This window comes from Dasypus novemcinctus, chromosome 31, assembly GCF_030445035.2.
Source record: "Dasypus novemcinctus isolate mDasNov1 chromosome 31, mDasNov1.1.hap2, whole genome shotgun sequence".
NCBI lineage: Eukaryota > Metazoa > Chordata > Mammalia > Cingulata > Dasypodidae > Dasypus > Dasypus novemcinctus.
The window spans coordinates 43,407,378-43,431,593 of record NC_080703.1 but is presented as its reverse complement, the minus strand read 5'-3'; the positions used below and the strand labels follow the sequence as shown (position 1 = coordinate 43,431,593).

The 24,216-nt window shown below is 47.3% G+C and overlaps 1 protein-coding gene and 1 long non-coding RNA gene across 2 annotated transcripts in view; one reads left to right on the top strand and one right to left on the bottom strand.

Moving 5' to 3' along the window:
• Positions 1-24,216, bottom strand: part of COL6A6 (collagen type VI alpha 6 chain) — a 135,872-nt gene that overhangs the window by 18,299 nt on the left and 93,357 nt on the right. Inside the window, exons 24-34 of the mRNA XM_058290639.2 lie at positions 23,460-23,522; positions 20,270-20,332; positions 19,483-19,533; positions 17,302-17,337; positions 16,396-16,458; positions 10,978-11,040; positions 9,946-9,981; positions 9,795-9,831; positions 7,995-8,006; positions 6,218-6,711; positions 2,840-2,936 (exon numbers count right to left, since the gene is read on the bottom strand). Coding sequence (XP_058146622.1) covers positions 2,840-2,936; positions 6,218-6,711; positions 7,995-8,006; positions 9,795-9,831; positions 9,946-9,981; positions 10,978-11,040; positions 16,396-16,458; positions 17,302-17,337; positions 19,483-19,533; positions 20,270-20,332; positions 23,460-23,522 — 1,015 coding nt within the window. The remainder of the gene's footprint in view (positions 1-2,839; positions 2,937-6,217; positions 6,712-7,994; positions 8,007-9,794; positions 9,832-9,945; positions 9,982-10,977; positions 11,041-16,395; positions 16,459-17,301; positions 17,338-19,482; positions 19,534-20,269; positions 20,333-23,459; positions 23,523-24,216) is intronic.
• LOC131277032 (uncharacterized) lies at positions 1,209-7,737 on the top strand. The gene is made up of 2 exons (XR_009184225.1): positions 1,209-1,335; positions 3,128-7,737. It is a non-coding gene; the product is annotated as an uncharacterized lncRNA (long non-coding RNA).

The window sequence follows — 24,216 nt, the reverse complement described above, 5'->3', positions numbered from 1 at the left end:
AGTCTTGACTTCATCCACTAACGCTATCTGACTTTTAGGAATTACTATTTTCCACCTATGTTTCATCTTGGCTGTATTTTAAGCTTATAAATATTTAAATGGACAAAATATCCCATGCATACAAGACTACAATGAGTCACAGCATCCAAGCTAGTGATTCTCCAGTTTGACAATTTATGGGTTAAGCCTTTATCAGATCGTTGTAACACGAAAAAGTAATCCACTTAAAAAGGAAGAGTGAAAAGAGCAGTGGCTCTTTTATTCAATTTAAATAAGTGTTTATAACTCAGTGCCTAGCTCTATGCTCCTGAAGGACAAAGCTGCCGCTCGCCACTCCAGCTCCCTGGTGCTTACTAGCTGAAAGCTCAGCACGTGTCTGCTAAACGAATGACTATCGTATCACATATGAACGGACCTCCATAAAATACGAGGTCATTCTTATAAATGTGCAGTGATAAAAACCGTGAATTTTATTGAATCTAACCACAAGGAATATTCACAGGATTAAAAAATATTTGGAGCTGGAAAGATCTTAGAGGCCACCTGAGCCAACCTCCCCATTTTACAGAGAAGCCTCAGGCCAGACGAGGGCCTGTTGCCAAAGGACACGCCAGGACTTCTGGAAGTTTCTACACGTGGCGTCAGTGTGCTGTTCTTAGGCATGGAGAGGTGGGGGCCACGGGCTGGTCTTGCCTCAGTAACCTGCCCCCTGCGCGCCCCTCGCCAGGCGCCTCCACCCTGCGCGCCCGCGCCGCACGACTTCGTGGGTCCTTCTAGATTTTGCGGGTGAGATGGTCTCCTTAAAAACTAAAGGAAAGCAAAAGAAGCAGAATCCGTGTGACGGAGGCGGCCGCGGGAGGGCTACTAGGTGAGAGACCGCGGCCCGCGGGCCCATGGGACCCGCTCGCTAGCCACGTGGCCCTCCCCAGGTGCAGTAAGACCGCGTGGCCTGTGTCAGGGTCAGATGGCCTGGGGGTCACTGTGCAGGGCAGTTTCTGAAATCAGACAGCAGGCTGCCCGAGGGCTCGGTTTTGTGGGTTTTTTAATTGCAGGGAACGACAGCCAAGAAATCTTCCCACATGCCTAAGGGAAAGAAAAAAGGGTTTGGGCCAAGAATGGAGCCAGAATCTATCCCCAGTCACACATGTGCGACTCCTGATTGTGCAACACACCGGCGCGCTGTCGCAGCGGGTCACAGTCACACATGTGCGACTCCTGATTGTGCAACACACCGGCGCGCTGTCGCAGCGGGCTTGCTGGAAGGTGCGGCTGAGACAGAGAGAGGTGACGTCTCCCTGCAGCGCAGTTAGCCCCTCACCCGCTCTGAACAAAAAGGTGCTGCCTAAGCTGGACTTGTGCACTGTCGGGGGGTGGGGGGGAGACTGGGAGAGGGAGAGGGTGAGGGTGTGGGTGAAGGTGAGGGTGAGAGGGGGAGAGAAGGAGGGGGAGCGGGAGGGGAGAGGGAGGGGAGGAGGGAGAGGGAAAGGTGGAGGGAGAGGGAGGAGGGAGGGAAAGGGAGGGGGGAGAGGAAGGGGGCAGGAGGGGTGGGGGAGGGGAAGAGGGAGGGGGAAGGAGGGGAGGATGGAGAAGGGAGAGGGAGGGGGAGCGGGAGAGAAAAGGAGGGGAGGAGGAGGGGGTAGGAGGACAAGAGGACGGGGAGGGAAAGGGAGGGGAGGAGGGGGAAGGAGGGGAGGAGGGGAGGAGGGAGAGGGGGGCGGGAGGGGAAGGGAGTGGAGACTGATCAGAGGGAGGCCGAGGGGCAAGGGACAGAAGGAACAGAAACCCTACTTCCTAGAGTTGTCACCTCCGAGGTCATTTAGGTGGCAAGAATTAACATCTCCCTGACACACATGGGAAGGAATGGAATTAAGCGCTTTCTTCAAGGCGGAACGGGGCGTTTGGGAAACGGGAGATTGCCAGCTCTATTCTGCAGGGGTTTAGAGCCAGGCTCCTTGGGTTTGGTCTGGCTGTGTGGCTCTGAGCAAGTCCTTTCATCTCTGTAAGCCTCGTTTTCCTCCTCTGTAAAATGGGGCTAACAAGAGTTCAAATGCTGTAGGTGACTGTGAGGGCGGAACGAACGAATTCACTTAGAGGGACCAGAACAGTGCTTGGAACACAGTGAGCACAGCCGCTTTCATATCAACTGTCACCACCAAGAACATTGTGTAAAACAATTAGACCCGCGCGGGGCACGCGGTAAACGCCTGACAGCAGTCGCTTGTTACACCCGGCAGTCTTGGAGCTTTCCACTGTCTACACAGTTACTGGACACTCAGGTGGACGTTAGAGCCGGTTTTCTAGCTCAGGATCCTGGAGATCCTGTTTAAAATACGACAAAGCACACTCCATCTCTGCAAACTCTGCAGTGCTTCACATTTGGGAGCCCGTGGCGCTTCTTTTCCATGAGAAACGCACGATTCCTGCAGCTTTCACTTCTACCGCCCTAAAGAAGCACCCCGAGCAGGCGGGAAGCTGCGGGATTGCTGGGAGCAGCCTGGGGGGCTGCGGGCCTTGAAGGCTTGGAAAGCACAGAAAGACACTTCGCCGCCTGGAAACCCTGGCACGAGGCAGGGCGCGCTTCGTGAGCATCATTCCTGTTTCCAGCAAGCGGCCCTGGGCACAGAGGCACGGGATGCAGCCCCCTGCGGCCACGCCCGGGAGGGGACCCTGCCCGCGGGCTGAGAGGGCCCATCTGGGGGAGAGGCGGGAGAGGCGGGGAGCCCAGGGCCGGGGAGCTCCTCCCGAGCCACCGCCCTGCGCCGCCGGCTCCCGCTCCTCTGCCAGCGGTGGCGCGAGGTCCCCAGGGGCCTGGCCCGCCGACGTCCCCTCCCGGCCTTACCGAAGCAGAAGGTGCAGCGCCGGAGTTGCTCCAGCGCCGGCGCGGGGTCGGCTCCGGACGGAACCGTGACGACCTGGAAGGTGCCCGTGTCGTCGATCTGCAAGGAGCGGGGCGAGACGGGCGACGGCTCAGCGAACGGGGCTGCGGGAGACTGCGCGGCCGTCAGAGAGGGGGGACCTGGCTGGGCCAGGGCTGCTCCCCAGGGGGTCGAGGGACCGCAGGGCTGGGACCCGCCTGGCCCCTCAGCTGGGTGACGAGATCCTTTCTTCTCTGTTTCCTCATCTGCAGAATGGGGCCCCTGCGGCTCTTCCTAAGACTCCCGGGAGCAGGAGTGAGTCGTTCACTGAGAAGGACTTGCCGGCGGGGGTGACTGAGGACCCTTACAGCTTGCTGCAGGCTCCACGGTCACGTCCGTTATCTCACAACCCAGTGGGTCCTCATGTTCACCTGTCCATTTTACAGATGAGGAGACCGAGGCTCAAGGGAAGGGCAACGGACTGTTCAGAAGACACTGGACGCTGAGGCCATTTAAAGAAGACCAGAGACTTTGCCCCATGCCTGCACGACGGGAGAACCACATGGAGTGACATGGGGCTCTTTTCCAACACCCTCTGAGGGTCCCCGCCACGGGCCAGGCACTGAAATGCAGACCCCGGGCCTCACGCAGGCGCGCTCCACTCTGAACAACGACCCCGTCCTGAGCTACTAACGACGACGAAGGCAAGGGGCTGCAAAGAGTCAAGAGGGATGAACCTGGCAGTGGAAATGAACCTGGCAGTGGAATGACTGGGAGGAAACTGAGAGTTGAAGGAAAATGATAGGGACGGCCCAACAGGAGAGGAGGATGTCTACAAGCCGAGGGCGTTTTAGTTTTCCCCTGGACTCCTACTGCCTTGAGCAAATGAGCCTGCCCCCAGCCCACCGCTTTCTCCTAGGATGTCCCTCCCCATACTTTATCCGCAGAGGCGGGGCTCCGGCAGCATGTCTGCCTGGGATGGCACCACCGCCCCGGCCAGAGCTGGTCGGAACAGGGATGGACCGTCGAGCCAAGGAGGGCCACTCTCACTATTTGGAACTGGGATCCCAAGGTCAGTGTGAGCCCGTCTGGGTTGGGGAGAACAACTAAGAGAGATGCAGGCTGGCGTGTTCCATGCCGTGGACAGGGGCACGCGGGAAATGAGAGGGAAGAGTAAGGGGAGAGAGTGAGAGAAGATGGGGGGAGGGCAGTGCAGACAGGCAGAAAGAAGCAGATGTGAGAAATGGAGAGTGCCCTGGTGATCCAGGCTTCTCCTGCGGCTTCTCCCTGCTTCTATCCATCTTTTCTTCTTCTGTCTATGCAAGATGGAGAAACCTGTGCTCCCTGGAATTCCTCTCTGGGAGACCACTCTTGCCTTCATAAGCTGCCTGGTGTTAGAGGGGAGAACGAGGGCACGGCTGGTAACTGGACGTGGGCTGGGGTTTAAAACGACAGAGCCCCGTTGTCCTCTATGCCTGCTCCCCACTTTCCTCTAGTTTCAAAATAGCAGCGGCTTGGATCAAAGTTCAGCTTCAGGTCCACCGGTGAGTGATCACGGGGCCTGGCAGCAAACGCTCTGGAGATGGCCTTGTTCTCTTCCTCTAAGCCTCAAGCGGCTCCTTAAATCAACGTACTCAAGAGCAGTTAAGATCGGTATTATGGCTAATCTCTCTTTAAACAATTCTATATTATTAAAGAAAATCCTTTAAAAAATAAAAAGGTTGGTGCTTCAAGTGCTAAATTTTCCCATTCAAAAGGTTTCCCTCAGTTTCAGCTGTCTCTAATCCCTGGAGAGATGAATGTCCCACGTTATACTTAATGTTTCTCCCACCTGGAGAAACGCCACCTAGGACTGTAAAGCAGTGTTTCCACGTAAAGGCGGTACCTCTAAGCAGGTAGCTTTGGAGATTCAGAATGCCTGGAGAGGAGAGACGTCGGGGGCAGCCCCCTGGAGAGAGCCACATCCTCCCAGGGCCCCAGTTCTGTGGAGCTTTGCAGTCTTGCAGACTCTCTGGTCTTTTCTGTGGTGTGATCCTTTTTCGGTAGAAGTTTTATTTTTAATGCACCTCAGCTAACCATGTGAGTGAAAGGCTCTAAGCTGGAGGAGCTGTGCTAGTTTTACAGACTCTCTCGGAGCTGTGCTTATACAAAGCTGGGAAGTCATGGTTTGACTGACCGACCTACTAACCTCCAATACCACCTGCCACTAGATTGGGAGAAAACAGCTTTTACTGTTTTTTTAAAAAAATTGCCCCTTTACCCTATCAATTTAACAAGGAGACGAATAACTGTGCCAATAAAAGTTTTCGCCTTCAAAGGGGGGGGGTCGCTAGGCCTTTCCTAGCCTCCAGGCCCCAGGCCAGCCAGGGAGAAGCCCCCTTGACGGGTGAGAGACACCCTGTTTCCTAGGCCCTCATTATAAGGGGACGCCGCCCACCTGCGTTCGGGGCATGCCAACAGCGAGTCTAACTTACCTTCACAGAATCCTTACTTAAACCTAACCTGAATTTCCTGCGGTAATTACACCTAGCTTCTCTAATTCTCTAATTTGAGATTTCCCCCAGGAATAACTTTTCACATACTTGAAGACCTGGTTGCGTCTCACTTTCCTTTCTCTAAGTGAAATGATTTTTAATGGTTGGCCTTTGCATTCCGGTTGCATTTTCCGATGCCCTTTTGCTGCCCCTTGGGGACCCTGTCACGGTGTCCGCATGAATGGAGATCAAAATCCATGTTGGACGGAGCGGTGGTCTGGATCCCCAGGTGGCTTATTTAGCAAAGATTTAAGTCCTCGATCTGAGGAGCCATCACTGGGATGGCTTTTCCTTTACGAAAATGGAGCTTACGTGACTGATGAGGTCGTAAACGCAGTCCATTGTCTTTGCCTGTAGCACAGGCAGTTGTGTCCCAGCTGCGTGTGTGGCATCCGTAGATGCTCACGTCTTCCCGACTCAGTACCTTTAGACCCTGAGACAAGTTAGAAGAGCTTGGGCGCATGAGGACAGCAAACCTGGGCTCAAGTCCCAGCACTGCCACTTCCTGGCTTTGTGAACTTGGGAAGTGGCTTAGCTTCAGTTTCCTTATCTATAAAACAGAAGCAACAGCTCTCTCTCTCACCTTGGAACTCCCTGGGAGAATTAAAGAAGACAATGCCCATAAAAGGGCCTACCGTGTTCCTGGCACACAGTAATAAAATCTTATTAGCATGACCCTCCACCAACCCAGAATCTGAAAGACGTCCAGACAACTTTGATTTTGAAGGCAGGCAAGTACAATTCGGTCTCACAGTTTGTGAGTACATGCATAAAGGCCCAGCTAAAGCCCCTTGTTGTCAATGGTTAGGTCAAGGCCGATCCTCTTACCGCGAATGACCGCCTGACGGCGGGCACGTGGCCGAACGCGATCACGACCGGGGTGACGTCGGTGGCGCCGAATTCCAGGGCGGCCGTGGTGACGGACGGGCCGTCGGCGGCCTGGCCGCTGCTGAAGAGCGTGGCGATTCTTCTCGTCCGCGGCCCCGGCAGTGTCCGCTTGAGGACGTTCCTGGAGATGAACCTCATGGCCTTGCCGAGCTCCCTGGGCTCCGCGGACCTCTCGTAAGGGATGGCCTCGAGCTCCCTGAGCAGCCGGCTCTTGCTGTAGGCGTCTGAGAAGCGGATGAGGTGCCTGGCGTGGGAGCCGTAGGAGAGGACGGCGACGCGCGCCCCCACCGGGCAGCTGTTGTCCCGGACCCTGAGGGTCCGCAGCAGGGACGCGGTCATCGCCTTCATCCGCTCAAACTCCTGCGGGGTGACGTCCCGGGACTGGTCCAAGGCGAACACCAGCTCGGTCGGGTGCGCCGGGCATTCGGGTTTCCCTGAAAGGAAGGCACATGCCCTTACATCGTGGGCTCGCTTTTTAAGTGAACGGAGACCAGGAAGGCAAAAGGGCTTAAAATGTTAAATAATCTAATATCTAAACATTAAACAATTACGCATTAAAATTTAAAATAGCAAAGATACTAAAATATTAAAATATGTCTTTAATGATTAAAGATGCTATTCTAAAAAGCGCATTTGCCCTTTTAAATACAGGATGGAAGGAAAAGGTCCATGTTCACTTTGATTTGTATGAAATCTATAACGATCACTAAACTCATTCCCAACAATAAAGAGCTCAGGGAAATGAGCAGAGAGAGGCCAAGAAAATGAAGGGAGGGAGAAATATTATTCTCCTAAAATCTGACGGTCACACGAATGGTAGAGAGAGTCACGAAGCTACCCCACTCAGCTAACATGGAGTTGGAGAAGGTCAACCACCACACCAGGGAGCCAAGAGTGCCTACAACTGAAAGCAGGAGGATTGCACCCAGCATCCATGTGGAATCTAAGCCCCCTCTAGATATAGATGTGGAGTGGACACAACCATTCCAAGGTCCACAGGATGGAGGAATAGAGTATGAATTAGAGTGGACTTACTGATATTCTATTCATGAACTATTGTGATTAGTAATCGAAGAAAATGTGGCATTGGTGTGGAGAAAGTGGCCATGGTGGCTTCTGGGAGTAGGGAGTGGGAGGAAGAGATGAGATGTGGGGGTGTTTTCAGGACTTGGAGTTGCCCTGGGTGGTGCTGCAGGGACAGTTACTGGACATTGTATGTTCTCCCATGGTCCACTGGGTGGACTGTGGGAGAGTGTGTGCTATGGTGTGGACCATTGACCATGAGGTGCAGCGGTGTTCAGAGATGTATTCACCAAATGCAATGAATGTCTCATGATGATGGAGGAGATTGTTGTAATGGGGGGAGGAGTGGGGTGACGGGGGTGGGAGCTATATGGGGACCTCGTATTTTTTAAATGTAATATTAAAAAAAAATAATAAAAATAAAAGATATATTGAAATCTAGCTCCTTAATAGCTGGAAAGTTAACATGAAAAAACTATATTAATAATAACACAAAAATCCAAAACGGTTGAGAAGGAGCTGTGAAGCTCCGCTACAACGGAGTGATTTATTGGAGCCCGCTCTGTGCTACCGGGAGGCGGCAGCGGACAAAACTGATTCTCTCTGGCCGGCGACACACTGTTCGAGCGCATCTTTCCAGATGCATGACGTTTGCAAGCTTGATTAAAACATGCTGAAAATAAAGATTACTCACCGTGCCCGCCAGCTGGGGAAACAACAGAAGAGACTTGGTCAGTACGTGGTAGCGCAGTGGCGTCCCGCGCCGTGTAAGAAAACCAGCCGGCCCTGAGCTTCTCGTAGATGACCCCAGAGCAAGGCAGGATTTGGAGACTCTGCAGGCTAGCCCCTTGGTTAAAATGCTGTTCCTTCCCCAGGAACGGTCACGCATCGGCAGCCTGCAGCCAGCTGCCCCAGGCGCGGGGCATCTGCCCGGGACAGCTGAGCACTGGGCTGCAGGGAGGTGCCGTGAACTCGGAGGGCTGCAGGTGCAGGGAGCTAAGCTTGCTTTACCTCTGCTAGCACGCCCAGGCCCCCCTGTCGACACACACACGTGTGGACCGCACGTACACGCGTGTGTGCCTGTGTGTGGGTTCTAACCAGAGGGGGATTTGCTGTGAAGCGAATGAAGCTCAAGCTTTAGTCGTGCACCACACAGGAGGGTCGCCGTCAGCTGCATGTGGCTACTCAAGTTCATTAAAAGGACATGAGGTTTAAAAAATCTAGCTTCTCGGCCACACCAGCCACGTGCCAAGTGCTTACTGGTCACATGTGGCAAGAGGCCACCCCGCTGGAGAGTCCACCGGGCCTCTCCCTTGCAGGGGGAGCCCCTGGCCATGGGCCCATGGTCACGTGATTTTATGAGCTAGGCAGGGGTCACGGGTTGTCAGTTCCTTTCTCATTCTAAGTATTACTTGCTTTGGACGTAACTTTGTCCCTAACTTTTGGATTGGTAGTTTGGTAGTGGGCTCTTCAAATTTGAAGAGACCAGGCCCCCCTCTCACTCGGATCTGCCCTTGAGTGACTGCAGTTTACACGGCTTCCCCGACAGAAACCTGCTGTGCTAAGTCAGCCTCACGGCAACGCTTCGCGGCCCCCTGTATGTATTTTGATTCTCATGACATTTCCATCTGCTACAAAAAGGCAAGAGTTAAGACTGACCTTGTGTTCAAAGCTTCTCAAAGACCAATGCTCTGTATAGAAACACACTCTAATTAGTCTACTTTTTCTCCCCCCAGATGCCCTGAGGGAACTTTTGACTTTTCCTTTCATATTGTTTACTTGGGAAGTCATTAAGCATTTGTATTAATAGATAAACATGAAATAGTCCACTCTCTCCTAATGTCGTACTTGGGATTCCTTGGATGATACTCACACATTTTTTTATTTTTTGAGAAAAGAGTCTTTTTCAAGGGTCTTAAAACAAATTCAAAAGAGCATTTCCCAAACCAAAACGCCTGTTTGCTTTTAAATTTTTGAGAAAGAGAAAGAAAAAATATTGGCAGAATGAGTAATTTTACAAGGAAACCAATCGGTCCAAGTAAAAGTCATCAAACACACCTTTCTAGGAAACAAATAATAAGCCATAAGCGAAAGTCAGGACCTGCCCACCGCCCTGCTCCTGCGGCTGCCTCTGCATCCAGGTGAGTTCAATCCTGGCAGGTACTTTGGTTGTGAACACTTACTTGAAAGAAAGTTCGCTGTGACCCCCCCTTCCCTCATCCCACCCTCAGGAGAGTCCTGCCCTCACACCTCCATTCTCCCTCCATTAAAGGCACTATTCAGCATTACTCGTTCTTGGAGAGGGTTCAGATAGACATGCTGGCAGCCCGGGAGGGAGTTAATAGTCGCCGATCTATGCTGACTCAAATATATGCGGTGACATCTCTAATTTCAAGACATTGGCTGGGAACCTGCCTCACATCTGAGGGCAGGGCCCGCCGCGCTCCCTCTAAGAAGGCCGCCACATGGGGGACGGTTTTAAGCGGATACTTACGGCTGTGGCTCCGCACATACCGAATAAGCTCACAGGTCTGCAGCGCAAAAATAAAACACAGAATTAGCCAACAGGCGGCTCGGTCCTGAAGTTAGAAATAAAGGAATTTAGCGGAATGCGCACAACACCGCTGGACTATGGAGATACTTACGGAAAATGAAGGCCGTCCTTTAGCCCCTTTCACACCCTAGGGAGACAAAAAGTGTGGGTTTCACAGCTCTGGACATAACTTCAGGAGGCAGAACGCTCACCAGTCATTACCCCAAGGAAGTGACAACTCTTAACATTGGTATTCTTATTAAGAGGAAAAAGTAGGCTACGTGTCGTCTAATTAACAGGAACATGCTAAGAGGAATAAGCTGCGAGCATCAAGCTTGGCCCACACTGGCCTGGGAAGGCCACCTTCCCCAGCGCCCTCTTTGGAGGACAAGGGTTATTCAAAATCTAAGGATGGCGCCGACAACTTGACACTGGCGTTCAGAGCTCTGGAGGCTACGGACACCTCAGGACTGGACGAGGCTGAGCCGCCCAGGGGCTGCCCTCAGGGCAGAGGGCTGGAGTTCCAAAGGACCTTGAGAAGTACGCCATTGATAAACCTTAATCTAGTCCCACCATCAGTGATGACCAAGGGACAGACTCAGACTGAACATCTGGAAAGGTAATCCAAAATGTCGTCCAAAGAGTGATTATATGAGATATTCGTCTGGATCTGGGATAGAAAGAACAAAGGAGAACTCATTTTTAATTCATCTTTGGAATAGGAAGAGACTGGCTACACGCTCAGAGAGAGACATCCAAAGAAAACGCACCGGAACCCCACCCCAACTCCTGAAGAAGATAAGTTCCATGTAAATGCAGCGGTTGATCATTTATTCACTATTGATTAACTTCTCACCTTCATTTATTCACTGAGTGTGTACTGAAGGTCAAAAGAGGACAAGGATTGGGCAGAGAAATAAAACTCACTGAAATTTAGAAATCCCATTTTTGTCATGCTTCCAATTTTCTCAATCCTCCCCACTTCCCAAGAGATGACAACTAATATTTAATTGGCATTTTCCCTCCTCTCTCTGAGCACATGGTGGAAAAACAGAAAGCAGTGGTCAAGCAGCAGAGACAAACGGCCCAGTGCACTGACTTCTCAGATGGAGAACGGCCTGGTGACATTGATGACTCAATTTACCTTGCGTCCAGGTGGCCCTGGGTCTCCAGGGGATCCCATCTCTCCTGGAAGCCCAGCAGATACCTGGAAGCAGAATTTATTTGTTTTAAAATCATACCTATACATATGTGTATATGTATTTTTTGTGTTTCAATTTCAAAGGTAAGGCACTTTCACTTAGAAAAGTGAGGGATTTCCAAAAAGCACGTGATGGTTTGGAGCTGGGTGGACCCCAGAAGATCAAGTCCTCAGAGCTAATCCATTCCTGTGCATGGAACCAGTCGCAGGGGGGACCTTTTGATTAACTCCCTTCAGTTGACTAATTGCATAACCCGGGGTAGGTCTCAGTCCTTCATTAACTGGAGAAACGTGAGAGAAACAGAGAACTCTTAGAAGTCAAGAGACGAAGCCTAGAAGCCAAAAGCAGAACCCCAGAGAGAGAAAGGCTCAGAAGTAGAGAGAAAGCCGGAGGCCGGCAGACGCTGAAAGCCAAGGGCCTAGGGGGGGGGCGGGCAGAGGCTGGCAGAAGCCACCCTGGTGCCCGCCACGTGCCTGACCGCCCGCAGCTCGGGGAAGAAGGCACCTGCTTATGCCTTGAAATTGGACACTTCCATGGTCTCCCGACCGCAAGCTTATAAGCTAATAAATCCCCAGGGTAAAAGCCAACCCGTTTCTGCTATGTTGTCTTAGCAGCCTTTAGCACACTAAGACAAGCACACAGAAGGAAAAAATTCCTGGCACCCCCTTTTCCCCCAGATAATCCTCAACTTTTTTTTTTAAGGAGGTACCAGAGATTGAACCCAGGACCTCATACACGGGGCGCTGGTGCTGCACCCGTGAGCTACACCCACTCCCCCACATTCATATTTTGATGTCTTTTCTTGTAACTTTGTTTTTCTCTTGTTACTAAGATATATATTGATTGTCTTTACTGATTTGGATCATCCTTTTTGTTGCCTTTTGACATAAATATGTATCTCATGGACATTTGCATGTTACTAAATTTATTTTTGGAAAATTTTCATCTATTTTATGGATGTACTGTGATTAATTTAAGCAATCCTATATTATTGGTGCTTAGGTGTGTTGTTGTAACAAGCACAATGCCATTATGAAATTACGTGCACAATTCTTATTATTTCCTTAGAGAATATTCCTAGAACTGGAATTGTGGGGTCAAAGGAGAAATTTTAATATAAATGAAACAGTAGGTGACTAAACTGAAAAACAAAGGAAAAAACCCACAAAAAAGGCCAAGAAAAACAAAAATTTCAATATAGAAACTCCTGAAGCAACAACAAAAAAAACTATTAACAGTTGGTTAGAAATATTTGTAGTGAAATGGGGAATAAACTGAGTAATTAAAACAATCTGTGGGCTCCTTAGTATATGCCAGGAATCTCTCCATGTGTATTCAACATATAGTTTACCATAGTTTAATCAAAAATTATGATTATCCTAAAGAAACCTCGAATTTGGCTTAAAAAATTGTGGCAATATTACTTTCTTCCTTTTAAATCCATAGCATGAATATGCTTTACGTGAATAAAAAAATGAAATTGTCCCAAATCAACTAAATTTGTAAAAAGCATTGCCTACTAAACAGCAAATGATTATTAATATCTTCTGAGTATTCAACTGATATTTATCATGTACTGGGTTAAGTGAAAACAGTTTGCTGCCTATATTTTATTTAGAAGATACAAGTTTAATACCCAGGAAAAAACCCTGCAGATTGAACACGTGCACTGACTTTCGCTCTCTCCCAATAGCCCACTAAAATGACAGTAAGTAGCTATTTTTAAAAGCAAAACCAACAAGGGTGGGGGTAATGAAAAGGAAGACACAATAGCCATACTGTTTGGACACAGATGTGTGTTAGAGGACAGCAGAGGCCCTGGTCAGCAGCGGCACAGCTGAGAATGGTGTTTTCTAAACCACATTTGCCTAGAAGGCTCAGGAATTGTCAGCAATAGAAGTGGAGGTGAAGGGAAGAGACTAAATCAGGAGGACTGGCTGAAATTCTTTTCAAGAATCCCCAAATACCCTTCCCCTTCTCTACAGTTGCTTGACTTGTCCCTTTTCTCGCTCTAGAAAGAGGCAAAGCCAAGGTGTCTGGACTGGAGAGTCGAGACAAATGGAGGGCCTCTGGTGCTCTACTGAAAATGGGGATAAAATGAAGAGACGTGCAGCAGAGGGGAGACGCTCTGTGCTCGTTTTCCACGTGGCTCCTAGAAAAGCCAGACCTTTACCTCCGGGGGAAACTGAAAGCATCTTCTCAAGGATTCTGACCAAAGAAGCAAGGCCCAAAGAGACCACTACCCAAGGTTTGCCATAAGGAGAGCTCTGCCAGATCGCGCGCCAGTGACACTTGCAGGGGACGTGCCACAGCTGTGTGCTCAGGGTCTTTTTACCCTCAATTCTTAAATCTGAAGAGACGGCTCCTTCCCTAAGCATGTGAGAAACCGAGACTAAAGCAGAAAAAAACAAAGTGCAGGAAAAAGACTTTGTTGGGCACAGAAGATCTTAAAAATACTCATTTATAGCCTCAGAGAGATAGAAGTTTCAACCATGAAATGAGAACAGGATACCATAAAAGGAACATTCAGAGACTAAAACTGAGTTCTTGAAAATTAAGATAGGAGAGACGGATTATAAGATAAAATCAAGGAAATCACTGAGAAAGTAGAGCAAAAAGATAAAGATCTGAAAAATTGGAGAAAAGAGATAAGAAAATTAGAGGGCTAGCCCAATGTACCAATCATAAGTATTTCAAAAATAGGGAACAGAGGAAATGATCAAAAAAAGGAACACTTCCCTGAACCATAAGACACATGTTTCCAGGTTCAAAGAGCCCACTTTGTGCCCAGGAAAATTTTTTTAAAAAAAGGGGGCTCTACATCAGGATGCAAAAGCCATGAAATATCAGAACACCAGAGACAGAGAAAGGACCCAATGACGTTCCGTAGGTCACAGGTCACCTACAAAAGATCAAGGGTCAGAACAGCCTTGAACCTCCCAAAGTGGCCAATGAAGAAGGAGGGCAATGAGAAACCACTGCCCTTAAGTCTGGGGAATTCCAACCAGAACTACCTATTAGCCAAACTTTCAAGCACGTGTGAAGGCAGAGTGAAGCCATTTTCAGATGTTGGCAGTATTTAAAAAAAAAAAGTACCTCATCATCCCTTCTTAGCAGGCTATTGGATGGGTGCTCCGAGATGGGAAAAATCCAAGGGAAAGAGAGTTGAAAGAGGAGAAAGGCAAACAGAGTCCCCAGGACGGCACTGGGCTCTGGTGGGGCAGACCTGAAGAGGCTGGGTCAGGGTTAAACTTGATAGAACACCTGTTGCCACTAAATGTCTTGAGAAGGGATTTGAATAAATGGTAAAGCAAGGAAGGTGCGTCATTAGCTTCAGTAGTGGGAAGCCGTCCATAATGCCGAAAACTTAGACATCAAGAGGCAGGAAGACAAGCATGATAGTCAGAGGCATATTACCAATCCTAAAATAATCAGTTAAGAAGTGAAAGCTTCTGGGGGAAGGCGATGGGAGGGTGGGGGGTGAGGAGATTGCCATTTTTTTCATAATGAACCTTGTGAAGTCTTTGATTTTTTAAACCAGTGGTTCCCAGCTCCAGGGGACATTTGGCAACGCTGGAGACATTTTTGTTTGGGGGTGCTACTGGCACCTAGAAGGTAGAGAGCCACACTGCCGGGGGGCTCCTCACAGCTCAGCATTATCCTGCCCGAAATGTCCATCAGTGCTGAGCTGGGGAATCCTGCCTTAAACTATATGCATGAGCAGAGTTGATTAAAAAAAACATAAAACATACGTCTATACAAAAATAACGCAGGTTAAAAATCACAGGGAATTTTAAAGTTTGTTTCAGGTGGGTAAAAAAAAATCAAGGTGAAGATTTAGAGAACTTAAACTAGGAAGCTAATCATTCTAAGAGAACTGAAGAGGCAGTCAGAATTCAAGGCAAAGCTTTACCGAAATCTTCCAATGGGAACTTCAGATCTTTCAGGGGGAAAACCTAGGATTTTTCAGGGTCTGAAAACCTTAACTTCAAATACAAAAAATACTCACGCAGAGGTGATAAAAGCAGCTTGGCAGCTAAAACAAGCAAGCTCTAAAAAGTGACAAATTGTCCAACATGGGTGAAAAAGAAATTCAAATATTCCCAGAGGCCAAGAGAAAAAGTTTATCTATTTCCCATTAGTTTATTATTTTTTTGTAACAATGATTAATGTGCCATTAGAGGGAGGGGACCCAAAAAACTGCTCAACTTGTTAGCATGCGTCTAATGTTCAGTGTTAAATGATTTCATTAACAAGCCAGAGGAAATCATCCAGAGATACTTCAATGCAGATGACAGCTGGACTAACTGGAAGTCTTTTCCAATTATTTTTCTAATTATATCAGTCTTTTTTTTTTTTGAGAGCATAAGTTAAAGGAGTAGACATCCTAAAGCTTGTATGAGGAAAAGAATTATAGCTGGAAATGAGTTCTTTTTGGAAGAAGGATACAGAGAGAGAGAAATTTCCTTCTTTTGTCCACAAAAATAATCTCTACATACAGAGTTCTTGTTAGAGTTGGTAGGAAAACAAAACAACTAGATCAAAGTAAAACCAACAGTGATGGCAGATCTGGAAAACCACTTCAAGTATACATTTTTATTAGATTTTTATTTCTTGCTAATTGGCATGGTGTTAGGACCAGATCACCTGATCAGAGCAAAGAATGTCTTCAGAAACTATTACGGAAAGATCGTCTCTTGCATAAAATAGTCATCTCATCGGCACAGTCTAAGATACATAGAGAGTTAGCAAATGCAAGAAATCCATGTTCAGCCACCTGGGACCCAGGACAGGCTTAGGAGGCAGATGGCATGGAGTGCCCCGGAGACACATTTACTCCAAGTCATCAGGGCACGAGGGAACATGCAGGCCCCGCCATGGAATAACGAGGACACATTCGGTGACATCACGGCGGGAAGGCGTCCCACCAAGCGGTAAGAGCGGTCCTTTCAGCGCACACCTCCTTAAAAGTAGTTTTACCAAAATCCTAATAGCGGAGACCAAGAGGCCAGCGGACGCCGGGACCCTCGGGGACCGCCAGGGAGATGGGCTTGGACTGACCACGTTTCGGCAGCGCACAGCTGTCTGGGAGCACGAGGCTTCCCTGACAACCGCATTCCTCTGTGTGAAGAGTGGCCCGTGGCGGCCCGAGCGGTGTCCTCGTCCCCTGGCCGCCAGTGGGTCGTTCCTTCCCGCGGGCACTGAGGGATGAGTCTCACGCTTCCCTCCACCAAGCGCGTCTCAGCAAAAAGCACCCAGGGTTTACAAGTCTCGAGAACAAGAGGCAACCCACGTGGTGGGAAGGCGCGACGAGCTCCCGTGCCGGGGGGCCGCGCGCAGGCGGGAGCCAGGGCGCTTACCGCGGTGCCTCCCGCGCCCCTGGGCCCCGCTTCTCCAGGCTCTCCGGGGTCCCCGGGCTCCCCCTAAAGAGGGCAGAGGGAGAGTAAACGGTCACAGTGATCCGAGAACCACAGTAAAGGCTTCTGAGACCCCCGCATGCAGACGTTTTCCGTGGCCATCCCGCCCCTCCTGCCTTCTTTAAGTGCCCGGCGCCCTGCGTGCCCCAGCGTGCCCGGCTTTCCAACCACGGGCACCGCCGCCCCGCTGGCCCCCTTCTCAGGCCGTCTCCCCGGAAACAGCCTGCCCTTCCTTCTGTCCCCTGTCCCCAGCCCTCAGTTCCGTGTGTTTCCAGGAAGGGCAAACATCAGTACAGAGCTGACTGATGAACACACGGACAAACGAGCCACGGGACACCTGGGCATTTTGGTTTTCCTTCCATTTTCCTTTCCTTTGAGCAAAGAAGAAAATACATTATACGACAGAGGGGAGGGTATACATTTGAGGAGAAAAATAAAAAGGATGACCTTTATCTTTATATATATATATATATATATATATGGATGTAGATATCTTTATCCATGGATTTAAATTTATCTATCTTTATCTTTATATATATATAAAGATATAGGTATCTTTATCCATGGATTTAAATTTATCTATCTTTATATATATATATATATATAAAGATAGGTATCTTTATGAATGTAAAAATGAGTAATAGAATATTTTAAAAAGTCATACACATCCTGAATAAATGTATAACCTTAAAAAGGGAAAACTGCCTTTTGTTTCTTCTCTCCTTTCCCCCATGAAGGCAGCACATTCTTTTACCATTGACTATTCTTCTACTGTCCTAGGAAATACACTCCCCCCAGGCTGACGCGTCCTGAGCGACCCGTCTCTAGGTAACATGAAGTGCACGGTACCTTGGGCCCGCTTTCTCCAGGGAATCCTTCTTGTCCCTATAATTGAGAGGAGGGAAGAGTAAACACGCACACATCATCCAGTGGCTCTATCCTGACAATTTTACCTGCTGCTGTTAATTTTCGTACTTCTGAACCAAGGAAGTTCTAAAGCAATTGGATATTATTAAATAAAAACTATTTGAGAAACTGACTCCACCTTTTTACATTAGACAATTTACTTGTAACATCAACTTCTCCACCCCCCGAGTGGCTCCGTGTGGCCAGCTCTCCGTCCATGGTAGGCATATAATAACAGGATAGGCAGTCACTTGGCCATATGCTTCTGCGACAGCTTTTTAAAACAGGCTTCAGCAGAGCAATCTGATAAGTCTATGTAGTCTGCACATGATCATTTATTTTCTGGACCATTTACCTTACTTTGGCCAAGACTATAATTGAAGTGTTATGACCATCCCCATCTGATGAAAAATACGGTTTGTTTAAGAGAAAGTTTATTTTCTGATTTGTAAATATGTCCTCAAATATATGTGAAATATAAAAGAATGGAAAGAAAACCCACCTGTAGTAGTTTGATATGATTTATGAATTCCAAAAAAGATAGCTGATTGTTTGTAAACTGGTTTGCTCCTCTGGACACGGTCCCCTTTGATTGTATTGGATTCAGCTGAGATGGCTTTGCTTAAATTATGTTAAGACTAGGGCTTTGATTCTACCATGTCATTAGCATGGTTCAGAGTTGAGTCCTAGCCCCCTTGGTGGGCTGTATACACAGATGCTCAATCAAGAGCAAAGAAGTAGATACACAGAAGAACCCAGAGGAAGAGAGAGAGCTGCTGAGCCCTCACAGACATCGCCCGCCATCTTGCTTCAACACGTGGTCACAGAGCTTGGTGAGGAAGTAACTCTGAGTTGGACTTTTTTAGGGCCTTGCAGCTGTAAGCTTCTACCATAAATAAATATCCTTTATAAAAGTCAACAGTTTTCTGGTACTTTGCATCAGTACCCCTTTGACTAATATACCACCCAAATCTTATCACCCAGGACTTAACCATTATAAATATTTTACCATACTTTCTTTTAGCTTTTAAAAATGTATCCTAGCACATTTTGGATAATGTTTTTTGGATTATATTTTGTTTTTTTTCCAACTTGACATTGTCTCTTGATAATTTCTCCTCATAATTGTAAGCTCTTTATATGCATTCCTTTAGGGCAGCTAAAATTCCAACTCCATAGGCTAGTCAAAATTTCCCCTATTACAGGACATTGAGGTTGTTTTTAATTATTCCTTATGCTAATAAGTATTGCACTGGCCATCTTTCATTCATTAGTTTTCTTTTTTTAAAAAATTAGTTCTTTTGTTAATTCTTCCCAACAGCCTCTTCCATCATTTCCTTTGGGACTCCACTTGGAATTACACTGATCCTTCATAGTGTTTTACAATTTCCAGGATGAACTTAGTGTTCTTCTCCATTTATTGACTTTCTTTTTGTTTCTTAGTAAATCTTTGTTAGAGGTCTCACATTTTGCAGAAAGGATATCCTTACTTATATTATGGTTTTGTGGATGTTGTAATTACAATTGAGGTTTTTGCATCATTACTTCTAAGTGGTTATTGTTGATATATAGAAATCACTGGCTTTGGTAAGTTTATCTAAATTCTTTCCAGCCACTTGAATATTCAGTGACAATTTGGAATTATCCTTCTGAGGTAAAGTTAAAAGGTCTTATTTTAAAAGTTCCTGCGTGGCCCAATGCATTTAGAAGAGCCCATGCAAAACTTCTCACCAACAGTTAATGCAAAACAGCTAGAGAAGAACAAATTTTGGAAAGCCTCCCTGAGCACCAGAGCACACAGCTGCCAAGATTAGAAGTTCAGGCTGAAACAAGCCCGGCCTGGCCACATGCTTCCACAGAGAAGGGAAATTCATTCTCAAGTTTCAACTGTTGCCTGCGCCTTCAGCCATCAAACTCTTTTCTTCTCCACTACATTCTCGATGGGGTATTGGTAAATGAATTATCAAAATATATTTCTACATGCCTGACAACCTTACTCAATGCCTGTTTTATTTTTCTCTTTAATGTGGTAAACAAACAAACCAAAAAACCCCAACCAAATAAACAAGCAAGCAATGGAAAAAAAGAAATGAAAAATACCTGGCTTCCAACAGTGTGCCTTACCTTTGTTCCTTTAGTTCCAACTCTGCCATAACCTGCACTGCCATCGCCACCCTGGAAAGAGAGCCGGTAATTACAGACTTCCAAATGGCAGACAGAGGCAGGCTTATTCACAAGAGGACAAGACAGCCAGCTTTACAGTTTGCTTAGGTAAAGCAGGAAGGGGGATACTTCCTCTGTGGCAGGCCACTGACATTTTGTGATCGTGGCACTGAAGGCAATAACAGACATAAACAATGCACTGCCCCTTAGTCTTAGCTGTAACATGGGAATAATCATCACACTTACTCTCAGCATTATTATGAAGAGTAAATGAGCTGCTAGTGTTATTCTGGAGAACACTTGTATCTTACTACCTTGGTGCTAATCGATTTATCAGTTTTCTAGATAGAAGCAAGATCTTGTAAATGCCTGGGCAGGGCTGCTGTTAGACCCTTGCCAGAGACCTGAGTGGAGAGCCTTGGTCTTTGGGAGCGGGATGGGATGTCTCTGATGAAGAGGTTCTGATGGGAGGACATGGCTGGAAGTAGGATTGTGGGGAGACCCAAGACAAATTTGGTCCCTTTTACAGTTGGCGTCAGAGCACTCTGCCCACGATGTCTGCACCTGGGCAACTGCCATCTTGGAAAGGTTGGCCGAGGAACGAGGCAAATACCTCTCTCACAATATCTAGAAAACTATAAAGCTGGACTGGGATGATTCTTTAAAATGCTCTTCAGAGAACCATACGAATGTCTATTGAACTAAAAGACTCCAAGAGCCAGAGCAAAAGTAGTGATAAAATGCAAACCGGCATTCCTCGAGGGCCTTCTAAGCCAATAGCTCCTTTCTTCCCCAGGCCTCCAGCTTCTCCCTGTCAAAGAGAGCAAAAAAATAAGTCCTCTTGAGGTGGTTTCACTCACGGAAATTGGAAATGCTGGCGCTAAGGCAACATCCGACTGCATCCCTATGTACCACACGCAACTGCGGTGGGTTTGTGCCCAGGACTGTGCGTTGGTACAAGTTGTACAAGAGGAACTGATGCTGCTGGCAAGTGAAGCTTTGTCAAGCCTAACATTTTAGTAGCTTAGTGACATGAACAACAGACACCCTTGGAAATGCCTTACTGTGAGTTGAGGAAGCTCTGTACTTTAACAAAATTTAAGAAAATTATTTTTCATGATCATCCATGCAAATAATTTGGTTGGTATTAAGATAGCAGTTTATTGATCTAGTTTTGAGGCTTTAAGTGTGAATCAAGATAACCAAGGAAGGCACAACCCTGGCATGGTTTGACCTCTGGCTGGCATCTGGTCTAGGGGGTCATGTTTAAGAAATGTTATGTCCAGGAAGATCCAGCGACATGGGGAAAATTAACAGGTTTAGAAAAGGAAGGTTAACTCCTATTTTCTTAAAATAAACTTTCAATTTTGAGATAGCTCTAGTTTTACAGAAAAGTTGTGACAATAGAACAGAGAATTTGCATATACTGCATAGCCAGTTTCCCTTATTGTTGACATCTTACATTATTTAGTATGGAACATTTTCTTCTCAACTAATGAACCAATATCACTGCATTGATTAACTGAAGTCCATACTTTATTCAGACGTCCTAGTTTTTCACCTACAGTCTTTTTTCTGCTCCAGGATCCCATTCGTGACACCATATTACATTTGGCTGTCATATCTCTTTAGGCTCTTCCAGACTGTGACAGCTCTCAGGCTTTTCTTGTTTTTGATGACTTTGATGGTTTTGAGGGGTACTGCTCAGGCATTTTGTAGGGTGTCCCTCAAGTGGGGTATGTGTGATGTTTTTCATGTTTAGTCTGGGTTTTGGGGAGGAAGCCCATAGAGATGTCCATTTTCATCACTCCTCAGGGGTCCATTCTACCAACAAGGCTTATCATTATGATGTTGACCTCGATTGCCTGGTTGCGATGGTTTATCGAGTTTCTCCACTATCAAGTTACTCCCTCCTCCCCCCTTCCGTTCTGTACCCCTTGAAGGGAAGAGTGTGGAAGTGTGTGTAGCCCACACTCTAGGAGCAGGAGAGCTCCTACTGAAGGACAGAAAGGCAACACAAGAAGTGTGAGAAGTGCAAATGGACAAGTGCCTACCGGCTCTGATCTCTGGGGTGACACAAGATAGGGTTTCAGGGAAGGGACCCAGGGAAACTTCTTCCCTGATAACTTTCTTTTAGGGTGGTGCTTCTCAAAGTGTGTTCTGGGGACCACTTACCCCACAATTAATCTGTGAACCTGGGGTTCACGTCTAGAGGAAATTCCTGGACCCAGCTGGACTTCATAACTGGTAGTGAAGTCCAAAAATATGCCTTTTAAAATAAACTTCTGAGCTGATTTTTATGCACACTGAAATTTGAGAATGCCTGCTTTCACATGGGGAAACGAGGGAAGTCAGATGACTGGTCTGAGGTCAAAGGCTTGGTTAATCGATCCAGGCATGGAGCCTAGGACCAACTGCTGAGTTATGTGCCTCCTTGGGAACTGAGGCTTATTGGAGTAAGTTGGGGGTAGGTGTTTGGGCTCAACTCAGTTAGGGAGGAGTCTAGAGAGCTCAACCCATCCTAGGCTGCCTATAGCAGTTTGATATTGTTTTTGGATTCCAAGAATAGATATTGGATTATGTTTGTAAACTGGTCTCTTCCTCCGGAAATATTAGATTATACTGGATTCAGAAGTTTCACTTTTACTTGATTAAATAATGATTAGGTTTTGATAAGTCCACGTCAGTAGGACCTTGAGTCCCCACCCCATTAGTGGGAGAAGGGAGGTTGGAATTTTGATCCTGGAGCCCTGGGAAGAGAATCACATATGTGAGGAAAGAGAGAAGGCTCCATTAGTCACGGCAGAGGCCCTGGGAAGAGAGAAGCCATTCATCTGATAGTTTACAGCTGGGCTGTGGAGAAAGTAGAGTGACTAAGCCCAGAGACAAGTCCTGGGATAGAGACAAGCCTTATCCCAGCCTACAGCTGATACTGGAAGAAGCTGGAACCACTGAGCCTTAAAAGGAAGATGGAGGCTGAACCCCTGCAGACGTCGGCAGCCATCTTGCTCCAACGTGTGGCAACAGACTTTGGTGAGGGAAGTAACTTACCCTTTATTGGCCTGGTATCTGTAAGCTTCGACCCCAAATAAATACCCTTTATAAAAGCCAACAGATTTCTGGTATTTTGCATCAGCACCCCTTTGGCTGACTAATACACTACCCAAAGTGTTTGGGTTTGCTTTGGAACACTTACCTCCCAAATTCGTGTCCACCTCCCACTCCCCCCCAGTGTATAAGAGTCTTTTGTTAATAATGACCTTCCTTCCCACGACCACCCTGCTGGCATCTACCTCCTTCCACCCTCCCATGTCTATCGAGGCTCTAGACTCCCTCTATCACTGTGTACCGCTCTCTCCATCCCAACTGTCATACTCAACGGACAGCCTTCATTTCACATGCAGACCTTCTCCTTACACCTATGACATCAGACACGCACATCCTTCCTCATTGGAGAAGCCTGACACCCCCAATGCCCCTCCCCTGCCTCTTCTCTAAGGGCTCCTTCCCTCCCTACTCTTTCAGCTCCCAGAGCAAGAAGACAGGCTTGTCTCTGTTCCAAACTTTCTTTTCCAGAGCGTAATTCCTACACCACATGCCCGTTGCTTGTTCTTGTCATCCACATACCCCATTTCATTCTCCAACCAACCGTCTTTGCAGTAGTCAACTGCCAGAGAGAAAGGCCGGCCAGCCCAGAACAGCTCCGTCTCCTGAGCTCCCTCGGCTCAGACTGGGAGTGGCCCCTCAGGAGCATGTGCTGCCTGGAATTCCTGACCTCATGCAGGCCCACACCCGCGGCTGGAGAAGCTGCTGGCTCTCTAAGAATCAAGCCAGGGCGAAGAAGAATGAGGCGTGCTCTTGGTGTGCTGAAAGGGCTCTGGCTAATCGCACCAGAGCAAAAGACCTCGGCTCTGGTGGGTGGGAGGAATGTGACTTACTTTATTTCCTTGGCATCCCAAGCGGCCTGGACTCCCTGCCTCTCCGCCTGGTCCTGGAGGCCCCTGGAACAAAACAAAGATTGGAGATAGAGCAGAACATAAAGCAACTTTCTTTAAACCCTTTGTGTCTCTTCGAAGAGGAAAATGAACCACAGATGGAGAAAGAATTATGACTGTTTTGATTTCTGCTCTGGAAAAAAGTATTGCAGCTGTCACACAGACCAGTAAATAAAAGAAAATTAATAAAGTAATTCATGCCAGATGTTGCATAAATGATTGTGCTTCCTTGAGAGCCTTCTCTTCCAAAGAGATTTCAGGTTCTCACTGTTTTGCTCTCAGAGTAGATGTTGCAAAATGTCTAACATTTTAAATAGGCATGCCAAGGGACATTTACCTTGAACTTTATTCTTACGGACCCTTGCTTTGGTGGAAAGCATTTTTATAGGTAAAACTATCTTTATTTACAAACAATATTATTTGTACATCAGAAAGCTCAAGAAACTTTACTTTGCATTAATAACAAAATATGCTAAGTATAAGATAAATATTCAGAAATTGTTTTCTCTTTCCTAGTTAGAAAAGCAAATTTTAAAAAATTCCCATTTACCAAGAAGAGAAAAATGTAAAATACTAAGAATACATTTAACAAAGAAAAGATGCAAAGACCTATATGAAGAAAACTGTGAGGACTTACTGAAGAACATAGCAACAAAACTTAAACAAATGGATAAACATAACATGCATCTGTATGGAAAAT